This window comes from Cydia pomonella, chromosome 19, assembly GCF_033807575.1.
Source record: "Cydia pomonella isolate Wapato2018A chromosome 19, ilCydPomo1, whole genome shotgun sequence".
NCBI classification, from domain to species: domain Eukaryota; kingdom Metazoa; phylum Arthropoda; class Insecta; order Lepidoptera; family Tortricidae; genus Cydia; species Cydia pomonella.
Window position 1 is genome coordinate 495,732 of NC_084721.1, and position 13,899 is coordinate 509,630.

The 13,899-nt window shown below is 38.8% G+C and overlaps 2 protein-coding genes across 3 annotated transcripts in view; one reads left to right on the plus strand and one right to left on the minus strand.

Annotated features, from left to right (window-relative positions):
- Positions 1 to 1,181: 1,181 nt before the first annotated feature.
- The window catches only part of LOC133528169 (serine/threonine-protein kinase D1), a 94,280-nt gene continuing 81,562 nt past the window's right edge, over positions 1,182 to 13,899 (plus strand). Inside the window, exon 1 of the mRNA XM_061865431.1 lies at positions 1,182 to 2,782. The gene's annotated coding sequence lies outside the window, so the exon portion shown is untranslated. The remainder of the gene's footprint in view (positions 2,783 to 13,899) is intronic.
- On the minus strand, positions 4,228 to 9,876 carry LOC133528167 (juvenile hormone esterase-like). Of its 2 annotated transcripts, XM_061865424.1 has the most exons (6): positions 9,339 to 9,355; positions 8,744 to 9,087; positions 6,898 to 7,073; positions 6,549 to 6,747; positions 5,602 to 6,377; positions 4,228 to 5,139 (listed from the first exon to the last, which is right to left on the minus strand). In XM_061865424.1, the coding sequence occupies exons 2-6, from the start codon at positions 8,933 to 8,935 to the stop codon at positions 4,620 to 4,622; spliced, it is 1,863 nt and encodes a 620-aa protein (XP_061721408.1). In that variant the 5' UTR covers positions 8,936 to 9,087; positions 9,339 to 9,355; the 3' UTR covers positions 4,228 to 4,619. The 2 variants fall into 2 exon arrangements, with proteins under 2 accessions (XP_061721408.1, XP_061721407.1); XM_061865423.1 differs by having other exon boundaries at positions 8,744 to 9,876.

Sequence of the window (13,899 nt, forward strand, 5' to 3'; positions counted from 1 at the left end):
TAAAATTATTAAGCATTGAAGATTGGAATAGATAGCGCCTGTGATAATATTACGCGCAACTGCAATATTGAGACTTGTTGCTATGGTAGACTTAGTACATTCTAATCTGACTGTCAGATGCTCAAGTTGTGTCTTACACAAATAACTATTATGATGTCAATATTTTAAAATATTTTGAAATACCGACGTTCTTGATGCTAGAAATAATTTAAATTATATCTCTGTCACTAGATATTATCTTTCGTAGAGTCACAGCTCAAGTTGACTCAAGTATAGTACATGTCTTGTACTAAATGTTATCTTGCCTTTTTTTATGTTACACACGTCGTACCTACTATGTAAGGCATCACAGTAACCTTTTTAATCCTCTGTTAATGGATGACCAATGCAGTTCATTAAATCTCAATTAATTAATTTTATTATGCTTTCTAAGAACTTTCTACTACTGACTGTCATGTATCATCCAAATAAAAAAGCGGCCAAGTGCGAGTCGGACTCGCGCATGAAGGGTTCCGTACAATTTAAGATGTATTAAAAAAAATCTACTTACTAGATCTTGTTCAACATTTTACCACTTTGAACACACATTTTACCACTTTGGAAGTGTCTCTCGCGCAAATTATTCAGTTTAGAAAAAAATGATATTAGAAACCTAAATATCATTTTTGAAGACCTATCCATAGATACCCCACACGTATATGTTTGATGAAAAAAATTTTTTTAAAATTTTATGACGTATTAAAAAAAAACTACTCACTAGATCTCGTTCAAACCAATTTTCGGTGGAAGTTTGCATGGTAATGTATATCATATATTTTTTTTTGATTTTTCATTCTGTTATTTTAGAAGTTACAGGGGGGGGGGGGGGGGGGGGGACACACTTTTTTTCACTTTGGAAGGTTCTCTCGCGTAAACTATTCAGTTTAGAAAAAAATTATATTAGAAACCTTAATATCATTTTTGAAGACCTATCCATAGATACCCCACACGTATAGGTATGATGAAAAAAAAATTTTTTTTTTAATTTCATGACGTATTAAAAAAAAACTACTTACTAGATCTCGTTCAAACCAATTTTCGGTGGAAGTTTACATAGCAATGTATATCATATATTTTTTTTAGATTTTTCATTCTGTTATTTTAGTATGTTATATTATAAGTATACACACTATACATAAGTATGGGGAACCCCCAAAATTTATTGTTTTTTTTTCTATTTTTGTGTGAAAATCTTAATGCGGTTCATAGAATACATCCACTTACTAAGTTTGAACAGTACAGCTCTTATAGTTTCGGAAAAAAGTGGCTGTGACAGAATCAGACAGACAGACGGACATGACGAATCTATAAGGGTTCCGTTTTTTGCCATTTGGCTACGGAACCCTAAAAAGGACCATATATACCCACTATTTTATGTTATATTTTTTGTAAGCTACAAAATATAACCCTTTTAATTAGGGTTTCTTCTGTCTTCCACTAATAGTGCCTACGTTTAAAATTGCAATTTTGTATCATGTGTAGAACTATAGATAGGCACGTAAGCTTAATATTGTTTTTAGTATTGTTTTAAGACAATATTTAATATCTTCAAACAAAATATGTTATTCAGGATAGATGAGCTTCAGAGTAAAACGTAACTAGGTATGCTTATTATAGAAAGACGGATCGAGAAGGCGTACGCCGCTCAAATAATTAGTTGTCTATAATGTAGGCGGAATCCACTTAAAATATATTTGTAAATTTGTGATATTATAAGTAACATAAGTAATTATATTGTTGCCTAAGATTTAAGGGAAAAAAATCGGACACACATTTTGTAAATACTTTTAAACGGTATCTAATACATTCCTAAAATGTTAATACAATGTTTGATGAAAAATTGGTTCCGTGTTTTATTTTCTCATAGCCTAAACATGGCCTAGACAATGCACACATTGTTATTCAATAAATAAGCAAAATAAACCGCCTAAGATAGCAGCAATTTCTTGGATCGTATATAGCTAAGCATGCAAAATAAACTAGTCGCTTCTCTTGGTTGCCTAATCAAACCCCAGGGTCATTTAGAAAGAAAAAGAAGAGGTATACAATGGGACTCAGTTAAATGACGCCTGAACATTTTATATCAGCAATTACCCCACTGTGGTATTAGGACCCTATAAAATATTACGCGCTTCGCTATGTGTATATTATGATTCCTCATGGATTCCCAATTGTACCCGCCCATAGATGGTAGGAAATCCTAATATACGCGTGTGCCTGTGAGGGACAAAACAAACGCTTTGCTATCGCACGGCCTGACAAGAGCGACAGAGGCGGATAATTTTGATTGTCGATGGATTTTGCGATGTTCGCGTGTTGGCGGTAGGCCCTCAGAAAAATGCCTCATGCGTTCAGAAATGCTACAGTAATACTTGTAATCTAGAATGTACACATTTCAAAATAAATATTGGTTATACAACAATGCAATAAAATCATTGTAACATTTATTGAAGCAATTTAAATTTTTAGAAGTCTATTAAATACATTAAACTAAAGCGGATCTAAACGCACGTTGTGATGTCATGGTTGGTTTCTAAACGCAACTCGTGTCATGTCAAGTGTGTGACGGGTGGTCAGACCGTGTTTGTCTTGTATATTTTTACTTGTTGATTTTTCTAATTACATTTGTTAAGTATAACGCGGAGTGGTGCGCGACAGGTTCCGGGAGAGCTATGTTATAGTGTGGCAAGTGGCAGCAGGTGGACGAGTCGCGGCTGGCGTGTCCGGAGCGCCGAAAGTTCAGGTAACGGTAGTTTCTGACGTCGTCAATATTTTTTCCTGATCTCTTTACGTCAATGTATCGATTTAATTAACAATGTTTACTAGTAGTTTGCAACGCGATACTGTCCGTAGGGGTAGTGTCAAGGGTCGGTTTTCTGGCGGGACTCCGCTGGGCTGCGTAAGCCGTCGCACGTTGTGTCGGGCCTCCGTGTCATATCTGGGGCAATGTGCTGCTTAGCGTAAACAACAACTCCCACCCTTTGACTGCTCCGTACATCCTTGAAAGATTATATTTTCATTTTGAAGTCTTTTCACCTTGCTTTTCATTCACAATGATTATTTGTAGGAAATGGAAATCCTTTTGTCTTAACTACAAATTTCCATAAGAGCCTTTTTTTTTCTTTTTTTTTTTAACCATTGTATAGTAATTGCACTGAATAAATATTTGGAAGCAGGAGTTTATTGTTGTATACTGTAACTATTAGTGGGAATCCTTGGAACTGTTGATAAACATGTTATTTTATAACAAAATAATGAATAGTTGTTTTGTAACAAGTCTAACTTGATAAAGATCTTTATGCTGGCAATTACAAGTCATTAAATATCTGCAATAACAGAATATGAAACTGAAAATCCCAATTCTCATTTACAGACAAAATGTTTTCTAGGACCCTACACATTTTTTTCTCCTAATTTTAAAGAAATTATTATTAAACCTTGGTTTAACTTACTGTCACTGTCACCCATTCTCATATATTCAGTCATTTACTTGTCAAATGCCTTCTTCCTTGCGTTGTCCTTGCATTTTGCCACGGCTCATGGGAGCCTGGGGTCCGCTTGGCAACTAATCCCGAGAATTGACGTAGGCACTAGTTTTTACGAAAGCAACTGCCATCTGACCTTTCAACTCAGAGGGTAAACTAGGCCTTAATGGGATATGTCCGGTCCGAAAAGCGGCTGGTGAATATCAAATGATATTTCGTACATAAGTTCCGAAAAACTCATTAGTATGAGGCTTTGAACCCGTGACCTCCGTATTGCAAGTCGCACACTGTTACCGCTAGGCCACCATCGCTTCTGTCATTTACTTCTCAAAGAGTTAATGTAAAATGTATTTCAATTTTACCCTTTTTGTGTTACATAAGTTATTTTCATGTGCTTGTCAAATCATAGCCAACAATAAGTTTAAATGCTTCACATTTATTTATATTTAATGATTTATTTGATTTCAAATTGCATGGCATAATGTGAATTCATACAATTCATATTGGATTTTAATAAGTTCAAATAGAGTTTAATCAGATCAAATCAATGCTCCTACATACTGCTGAGAAAGTTATTGAACCTATTATCTAAGAACAACACATCAACCACTCTGCACAAATTATCAGTGAATTTATTAGAGGCTTGGAAACTGACAACTACACTTTAATTTAGAAGGTATACATTTTTCATCAAATTACTGCATATGGTATGGCTGGAAATATTTATTATTTCACAAAAATAAGAATGCATATTATCAAAGAAATAAATTGGTTAGAAAAAACCTTGTTGCTATGTACATTAATATATACCATATTTGCACTCTTCTTTAGTCGGTCCATCAATGCTGAGGATCGTGACATCATGTCCTTCTGTTGAAGACCAGATTCCTCCATAGGCTTCTATTCCTGGCCAAGCGCATGACCTCGTGCAGTTTTAATTGCATATGTGAAGTGATTTGAGCACACCATCTCTGGTGCCTTCAACTTTGCCCGTAATAATAACTCTCTGTGGGCTATCCATTCACTAAAGGTCCTATGCCCTAGTAAGAATTTTAAACGCTCTTCATTCCCCTTGTAATTATCATTTCCTTCTTATTATTCCCCTATATGCATCCATTCATTACCAGCTCCACCAATATAGCCTGTCTCATCATCTTCAATGAAATCACTGCCGTCACCAGCACCAGCAGCATTCTCATCTGTTACATTCTCAATTTCACTACCGTCACTATTATCACTTTCACCGCTTCCATTTTCAACACTCACATTGTTATCACTTTTCATTTCATCATGCTTCTTTGCATTATTGTCCCCCCGCACCCCTGGTAGTTCTTGACTCAGTTTGGAAATAAAAGCAATCTCTGCATTATACAACATGACCTCACTCTCCGACAGCTCAAGCTTTGGTGTGTGTGACTTATAGAAGTTATCATAAATATGATCCCAAACGGGCAATGTGTATCCCGAGGATGGCATTCCCATTGACATAGAGATCTGGCCAGAATTAAACACGAGGCATGAGGCAGTGCTGATGTCTGGCTTTTCGTTTCTGACACGGAAGGTGATGGGCAGCCATACCACTGGCAATAGCGTGGTTTGCAAGGGTGTAGGGTCACTGGAAAAATGTGATAAATAGCATGTGAGTTGTAATATGCAAAGAAACTTATTAACAAAGTAACTTAACACTACATAATTGTGATGTGAAATGCGAAATCATTTTAAGAACTCATTTAATTTAGTAGCAAGCAAAGGCTTTAACTATAGCAACATTTGGATTAACCTGTGTACACATTATCAAGGCCCTACTGTATAAGGTTAGTAAAAGGCCTAATATAGTTATGAGTTAGCTTTTTGTAGCTTTGCTAAATTACAATGGTGAATTAAAAAATATTTGATTTGATTTGATAGACATAGAGTTACAGTTGGCAGAGATTTTGATAGCCTAGACTGCGCAAATGTTATTTAAAACTCATAATTTCATAGAAGTTTGATGTATAAAATAACAGTTGCACAGTCTGGGCTATCAAAATCGCTGCCAGCTTAGCTTGGTCTAACTCTATTGACTGTTGAGTCTCACCTATACAATAAAAAATTACTCCACATGGTTACCAATTTCTCGGCAATTAATTCCTCTTCTTCACTAAAGACCTCTTTACCAAAAACATATTCAAATATGGTATTGCTTCCATCATGGGGTACAAACTCCATCAGGTACACCGGGGAGCCACTTGCCACGTGCAGGGTGGCAGACTTCACGATCGGGTACACAGTGAACACATCATTTATATAATTTTCAAAATTTTCAATTATACCCGCATCCGTCTGCAGTTCGTCAAAGTAAGACTCTTTCACCTGCTCACCGATTCTCAATTTCGTCTCGTCACTTTGGAACTCTAAATTATTTGGCAAAAGATCTTCAAAGCTATTCGGTATGTTATGGAACATGTCGTCATCGTCTAAAATCTTCTCTTTTGAATATACTATTAAAAGAGGCACAGGCTTGAACATGCCTCTTTGAAGAATTTCTTTAGGATCTTTAATCAATAAAGCTGAATAGTACTCTGCAAGGTTTTCAACACATGGTGCAAATCTGTTAGAATAATTCACCGTTTTCGCAACCGCGATGTTTTGGTAGAACACACCGAGGTCGTCATTTGTTATATTGCCATCGTTCTCATAGCCTAGTGCTGTAGCTACATCCATCGCCGTGGCGACGGGGTCGCTGCTGAGTGAAGTTGGCGCGAGGGCCGAGCCCGACTCCAGGATCAGTCGCTGTACGAAGCCGTCGATGGCACCCGACAGGAGCAGGAGCTCGGCGGCGGCGGCGCCCGTGCTCGTCCCGTACAAGGTCACCTGCGGGAAAGGTTCTTGAAAGTGAAAGCTTAGTCATTATATCATAAGGTATGCCAAAGTATTTAAAACAGTAACCAGTCTCGAAACTATAGAATATTCATGGAAACATTACACATACGCGGAACGTAATGATTTATAATCATTTGATGCTAACGTATCCCATCCCCTGACCTGCGAAGCGTCCCCGCCGAACTTGTCAATATTCTCATGGACCCACGCCAACGCCGCCACCTGGTCTTTCAGCCCCGCGTTGCCGGGCGCCGCGCTCGTGCCCAGACAGAGGAACCCGTCGGCCCCGAGCCGGTAGTTCAGGGTCACCACTACGAAGCCCAAATTCAGGAGACGCGGTGGTGCACTGTGAGATCCCCATCTGGAATAACAAATGAAGATTATTTTGAACTGATTCTACGTTATTTCTTACTAATATAGAATATAAATCGAACATCTTCAAGTTATTTAAAACTGGGCCTGATAGGCCTGGTGTAACGATAGTAGCTGGCAAGCAGCGACAGTACTGTACCCGGTGGCGAAGTGTCCGGCGTGCAGGTGCACTAGCACGGGGCGCGACGTGGCCCGCTCGGGCGCGAACACGTTGAGAACCAGGCACGCTGCGTCGCCGCGCTGGCCGGGTTGAGCGCAGCGCACGCGGTACGTAGCCTCAAACACGCCATCCCATCGCACGGGAGTCTCTGCAGCCTGGGACCAACAATATTACTTGTCCGTATAGGGCCTAGAAAGACAGACTAGCAACTCAGCCGAATGCTGGTCGTGATCTTGATGTATGACTACCACCAAAAGCTCTTTTAGGCACCTGATCCCAACACCTATTGAGAGAACTGGTCAAGTCCTACACGGGCCATTGTTTTACAAAAAACAATTAATGGTTTGGGCAGGTATAAGATAAAAAAATCATTCGTAAAAAAGTCTGTAATTATAGCTTTTATGTATAAGCTGGCTGACGACGCGGCCTAGCGGTAAGAGCATGCGACTTGCAATCCGGAGGTCGCGGGTTCAAACCCCGGCACGTACCAATGAGTTTTTCGGAACTTATGTATGAAATTTCATTTGATATATACTAGTCACTTTTCGGTGAAGGAAAACATCATGAGGAAACCGGACTAATCCCAACAAGGCCTAGTTTACCCTCTGGGTTGGAAGGTCAGATAGCAGTCGCTTTCGTAAAAACTAGTGCCTACGCCAAATCTTGGGATTAGTTGTCAAGCGGACCCCAGGTCCCATGAGCCGTGGCAAAATGCCGGGACAACGCGAGGAAGAAGAAGCAGATGTATAAGCTGGCTGACAAAAACATTAATTAGTGCTAATTGGTTTCAACAAAAACAACAAAATAATTTATACATATATTCAATCATTCAGTTTCGACAGCACTGGGCCGTCAAATTTATCAGCTTACATATATTAGAGCGCTTCCACGTGTATTGTATATCAGCGAAACAACAAACTGCTACAAGTGTTAGCGCCTAAAAATTTGTGTTGGCAATCATTCGCAATCACATGACAGCTTTGTTACAAAGTGTTTCGGTTCGTATGTTTACACTTCGCTCAAACAACCGTAATGTTGTCGAAGCGAAGTACTTGGATAAATTAGTTATTTTAAATTAAAGCATGGGCGTGGCGCCGCGATATTCGTGCCGATAGCGATCGGCGTGTTTACGCCGATAATGGGATTCACGTTTATCAGCGAATTAATCGGCTGACGACCATTGTCCGGCTCTGTGCGGAAGAGGACGGGCCTTCGTTATTTGTTCTTAATAAAGTTAAAGCTGGATTCTAGGAATCTGACTGTTTGTTGTTTATTTTTGTTCCTAATTTAGTAATCGTCGTGAATCAATATTTTGCTCTCCTGCGTTAATTAATCCTGTAAAAGACCGTGTTATGTTAAAACGGAATGTTCAGTCAGTCATTTTGCACCTTAACGCATAGCCAGTGCGAGCTATGCGCTACGTTCGTTGCCGATGAGCCAGGCGAACTCCCAATTTGTAGCTCTAACCTTAAACCTGGCGCGCGTAGGGCAGGCCGAAGATGGCGTAGTGCGGAGGACGATACGCCAAGTACTCACGCGCCACGCCCGAACTGTGGCCGCGTCGTGTAGAACCCAAAGGGGTCTGTTCTTAAGCCTGGCGCGGGCAGCAGACGGACGCGCGTTGGGCAGGCTGAGGATGGCGTAGTGCGGCGGGCGTGGCACGCGGGTACTTGGCGCCTCGCTCGCCGCAATGTGGCCTCATCGTGTCGAACATAAAGTGTTACTCTGACCTTAAACCAGGTGTGGGCAGCAGGCGGGTGATATATATCGGCGCGCCACGCCCGAGCTTTGGCCACGTCGTGTAGAACACACAAAGGGCTCTGACCTTAAACCTGGCTTGGACAGCAGGCGGGCGCGCGTAGGGCAGGCCGAGGAAGGCGTAGTGCGGAGGACGAGGCACCAGGTACCCGCGCACCACGCCTGAGTTGGTCGCCACGTCGTGGTGCGGCGGCAGCGGCTGCGGGACTCGCAAGGCCAGCGCATGGCACAGCGCGCAACAGAGCGCCAACAAGCGCATCAGGGCGTCAGAGGTCGGTTATACTGTAGCTCAGCTATAGTCATTGTGAAACTTCAACACAATTCAAGCGAAATCATTCGTATTAAAAACCTTTACATCATTGTAACTTAAGAGATTTACACAATTTGGGGACATTCTCGCACAGGAATTGCCTTTTGAATCAATATTCAGCGTTATCATCAACAACTCGCAGACAACATTTAGAAGACGATGACTTTTAACTTGCCTAAAAATACTGCCTGAAAGTTGTTAAGGTCGGAGGTTAAAACTTCACTACCACCTTTACACCTATTCTATACTTGTTTCTATTTTTTTACACACAGCCAATCAGGAAATACACTCTAGAAGAATGAAAACGTGTGACCCGCTTCCATTGATCTTAAGTGTACTTGTGCCAGCCGACCTGATAGTAGTAACGATCGTACTAAAATGATTACGACGGCTGGCCCCGCCATTATCATAACACTCGGCTAATCTAAACATTCGCGTGTAGCGTAAACATTCGCATAGAAACGCACGGTTTTAAGGAAAATAGTTTACCGTATTGTCTATATTATAATAACCCAAAACATTATTACGCAGTAGGATTATTCTACAAGCACCGAAATGCTTCGAGTCTTATTACGCTGGCGTTCTTGCCTATGTATTAGGTACTTTAGTTTTTTGGCCGCAAACCACCAACATGAAAAGTGTTAAGTTATGCGGTGTTTAGTAAATTTTCACTTTTTAAGTTTTAACTATTGACTCCATGACGCATTAAAAGTTAACCTCTAAATTAGGTTTTATCTATAAAATTACGTATACGTCTATAAAAAGCTAACGTGTGTTAACTTTATATATCCATAGGTAAGACATTGCAAATAACGGAGTACACGGAGTGCTCAGTGAGTTTCGTAATATTCTATAGTTATTAAAATGTGACCTTTAAGTTATCCAATAGCGCTGACCAGTTGTATTTATTTAAACTTTATTGCACATATTTGACATAAACATGCAACGTCTAAAAAAGGTCGTCTCAAAAGTTAACTGGAATAGATCCCTTGCAGGGATAAGCTCGCCTTTGTAGCTTTTCCTAATTGTAAGTTACTTTTATTATGTGTTTCCGTAGTCACGTCTGAAAACATCGATACAATCGAAGTGCCAAAAATATGTATATACGACCTTATGGCCCATATATTAGGGTAGTGTTTACATATTTTTGGCACTTTGTCCGTATCGATATTTTCAGACGTGACCGTACAATAAAGAGTACTACTACTACTACGACGTCTTAATGCCAAATGGCATTATCTCACAACCATAGGGCCAAACAGAGATATATTATATACAATTGGTGCATAGGACAATAGGTACACTCTGTATCACAATCGGATTAGGACTAACCTCGAAATCTCTAGAACAGTCATGAAATCTGGTATGTATATAAATTAAAGTCACCTTTTTCATGCCCACACCATTTGACATTTGGGGACCTCGAGGAATCGCAGCCATCATGGAAAATGTAAACCATCCAGGAGAAATTCTCGGTTTCCTCTAAATCTACATTCTTTATGTACATAAAGTGTAAGGCAACATTAAAGCTTATTAAATTCTACGCAAAAAAATCCTGGATATGTTTGCGGAAAAAATACATCTTGTTATAGAAAATAGTTGCTGAATCTAAGTTTAAAGCTTATACACTTCTAGGGGACAGTATCTTAATAGGAAACTTGGAGGAATATGTATTCCACTTTTAACTATACATTTGTACGTGATCTAGCCCAATATTAACATTTTACTCGACTGCGACTTAAAGTAGGGTTATGGGTTTAAGTACTGATGATTCAGTACACTCTGTAGCTTAGGATACTGGACGGATTTTTTTAAATGACGTAACGGTAGATTCCTCTTACCCTTCACAACTTGTTTACACTTGTTTTATTACAGAAAAATTAAACCCACCGCCTTGAGACGACTCCGAATATTAAATCATATTTTTTTCTTCTAGCGCCTAAACTAAGCATTTAGCGGATTTCAATAAAATAGACATCAGCATATCCATAATTAGTACACGAGTGCAAAAACAGATTTTAGGTCTTAAATGGGGTTCAAACAATAGTGACAGTAATCAAATTTCACACCTACAATTTCTGGGTTCTCGGTTTGCGTGTCTTAAAATTTCAGCTTCGGGAACCACGGGGATAAGACGGCATAGGAAAAAGTATGCGACTTATTTGTTTTTTCTTTTTTTCTCTTTAGCTATGGCTTTCATTTCAATATTGTGTAAGGCGAAGTGAAAGCTTATTCAATTTCACACAATAAATGTTTATAACACTATGTGAATAATGTAGTTTTTAATAACAAAATTTTCAAAAATTGTATATAAACATTCCAATACAAAGAATGTATATTCTGTTCCAATATAAATAATGTACATATATGTATACTAATTTAAAGAATGTATATTCCTTATTTTTACTCTTTTGGGTTTAGAATACATGTGTAATCATAATCTTTATCTAAACATCGATAAATGTTCCATGATTACTTTTACGAAAACTTCGACCTATACAGTACAAATACACAATAGGACGACAAACACTTAAGAGAGTAAGCGACGTGAAAGATCTGGGAGTGCATCTTGACAGCAAGAGCCAGCTAGTAACTCATATTGATAAAATAATAGCTAAAGCGTACAGGATGCTTGGATTCAATATTCGCCAAAGCAAAGATTTTAAAAACCTTAGCACATTATTGCTCCTTTATAACGCATTCGTAAGGTCTAATCTGGAGTATGTATCCACCTCATGGAATCCATTCTATTCGGTACATATAAACTCTCTAGAACGCATACAAAAGAAATTCATTCGTTTCCTTAAATATAAATTCAAAGATTATAATTGCGAACACCTTGAAAGTCTCCAGACATGTAGAGAAAAAAGGAATGTTACATTTTTGTTTAAATTGTTGAATAATATTATCGATTCTCAGCATCTCGTGGGGAAGGTGTCGTTCCGTTGTCCAAGCTCTCGAACTAGATCCACTAATCTGTTTTGTATTCCTTTTAGTCGTAAAAGATATGTTAAGAATAAGTTTCTACTAAGAGCATGTAATATTTATAACAAAAAATATTCATCTTTGGATATGTTTCATTTGAATTTTCGTCAGTTTGTTTCTGCAATGAAAGCACCAGCTAAATGATCACATTAAATCTACAACAGTTTTATATCTCTACCACGCAGTTAGTAGTGCAAACAATATTTCTTTATTTGGTTAAGTTCATTAACATTAAACTGGAACTAATTACCATTTGGAACTTACAGTCTACGCACATTTGTACATTTATTTGCAATATGTATTGAACCTATTTCTTCTCTATTATTTTCTCTTAGTTGTGTTACACCTATGTATACTTTATACTCGTATTTCATATCTAATCGCATGTTGTATTGTCAGAGCAAAATTGTATGTATTAATTTCCAGTGGAAACTGTTTTGGCTAATGTGTTAAGAGTCCTTATTCCTACAGACGAGCGTATTTTGTAAAATGCTTCCTTTTTCATTCAGGATTACGACGTAACTATTAGTATTTTTTCAAAAACTGGTAACGTACTTAAATAATCGTTTCCTAAACTAGCGGCTCCAACAGTTCAAATTTTCATTTTCTCTTTTAAACCTCTTTTTTAATGAGTTTTTTTGGGAGTCTTTTCCAAATTTTGCAGTGAGATGTGGCGTTTCGGTTCTCAATTTTGCTGTAAACAAGAATCATTTGGTACATGAATGACTACAATTTGATTCAACATATCTCGTACGAGGGGCTGGAATGATTAACAATCGAAGATTCATTTGAAAAATCTGATAAAATACCTTCCGAGTTTTCTTAATTTTTTTGGCGAAAACAGGGTTTTATTATATTTTTTTCCGCAAATTGTACGCATATTTTGCTTTAAAAATAATATTATAGCAAACTGTAACTTTATGTTTACCTATAAAAAAAAAAATCATAACTATGGGACCTACATTGCCGTAAATTTATATTTTTTTAAAACACGTATAAATCACGCAGCAGCGCCGCCCCGCTCTCAGTCCGCGCGGAGCGCGCTTAGAGGACGGAGCTGTGCTTGATTGTCAGGCATTCGTTGCGATCGTAATCAGCTACGGAGTTCCGAGAAGTGCTATATACTGCGATTAGAAAATCTTAATAAAAGTTCATTTTTTACACTATGCTTAACAGACTCTCGCTTATTGATGGATTTTCAGTGGTCCTTTTTTTATACTACGTCGGTGGCAAACAAGCTTACGGCCCGCCTGATGGTAAGCAGTATCCGTAGCCTATGTACGCCTGCAACTCCAGAGGAGTTACATGCGCGTTGCCGACTCTAACCCCCTCCCACCCCTCGTTGAGCTCTGGCAACCTTACTCACCGGCAGGAACACAACACTATGAGTAGGGTCTAGTGTTATTTGGCTGCGATTTTCTGAAAAAACGCATTTTTACTTGAAATTACGTTAGGGTTTGCATTTGCATTATTATTTTTGACCCGGATGAAGTCCAAGTTCTCATGATGGAGTCAGGAGTTGGTCACCAGAACTCCTAATCTACTCATTATAATCCCATCGTGTTTGGGCTCAAAAGATTTGCCCTGACGAACACCATCGATCTAGATGAGGTCCAGGGTCTCATGATGGAGTCAGGAGTTGGTCACCAGGACTCTTTATCTACTTATCATAACGCCATCGTGTTTGGGCTCAATAGATTTGCCCTGACGAGCACCATCAATCTAGATAAAGTCCAGGGTCTCATGATGGAGTCAGGAGTTGGTCACTAGAACTCCTAATCTACTCATTATAATTCCATCGTGTTTTGGCTCAAAAGATTTGCCCTGACGAGCACCATAGATCTAGATGAGGCCCAGGGTCTCATGATGGAGTCAGGAGTTGGTCACCAGAACTCCTAATCTACTCATCATAACTCCATCGTGTTTGG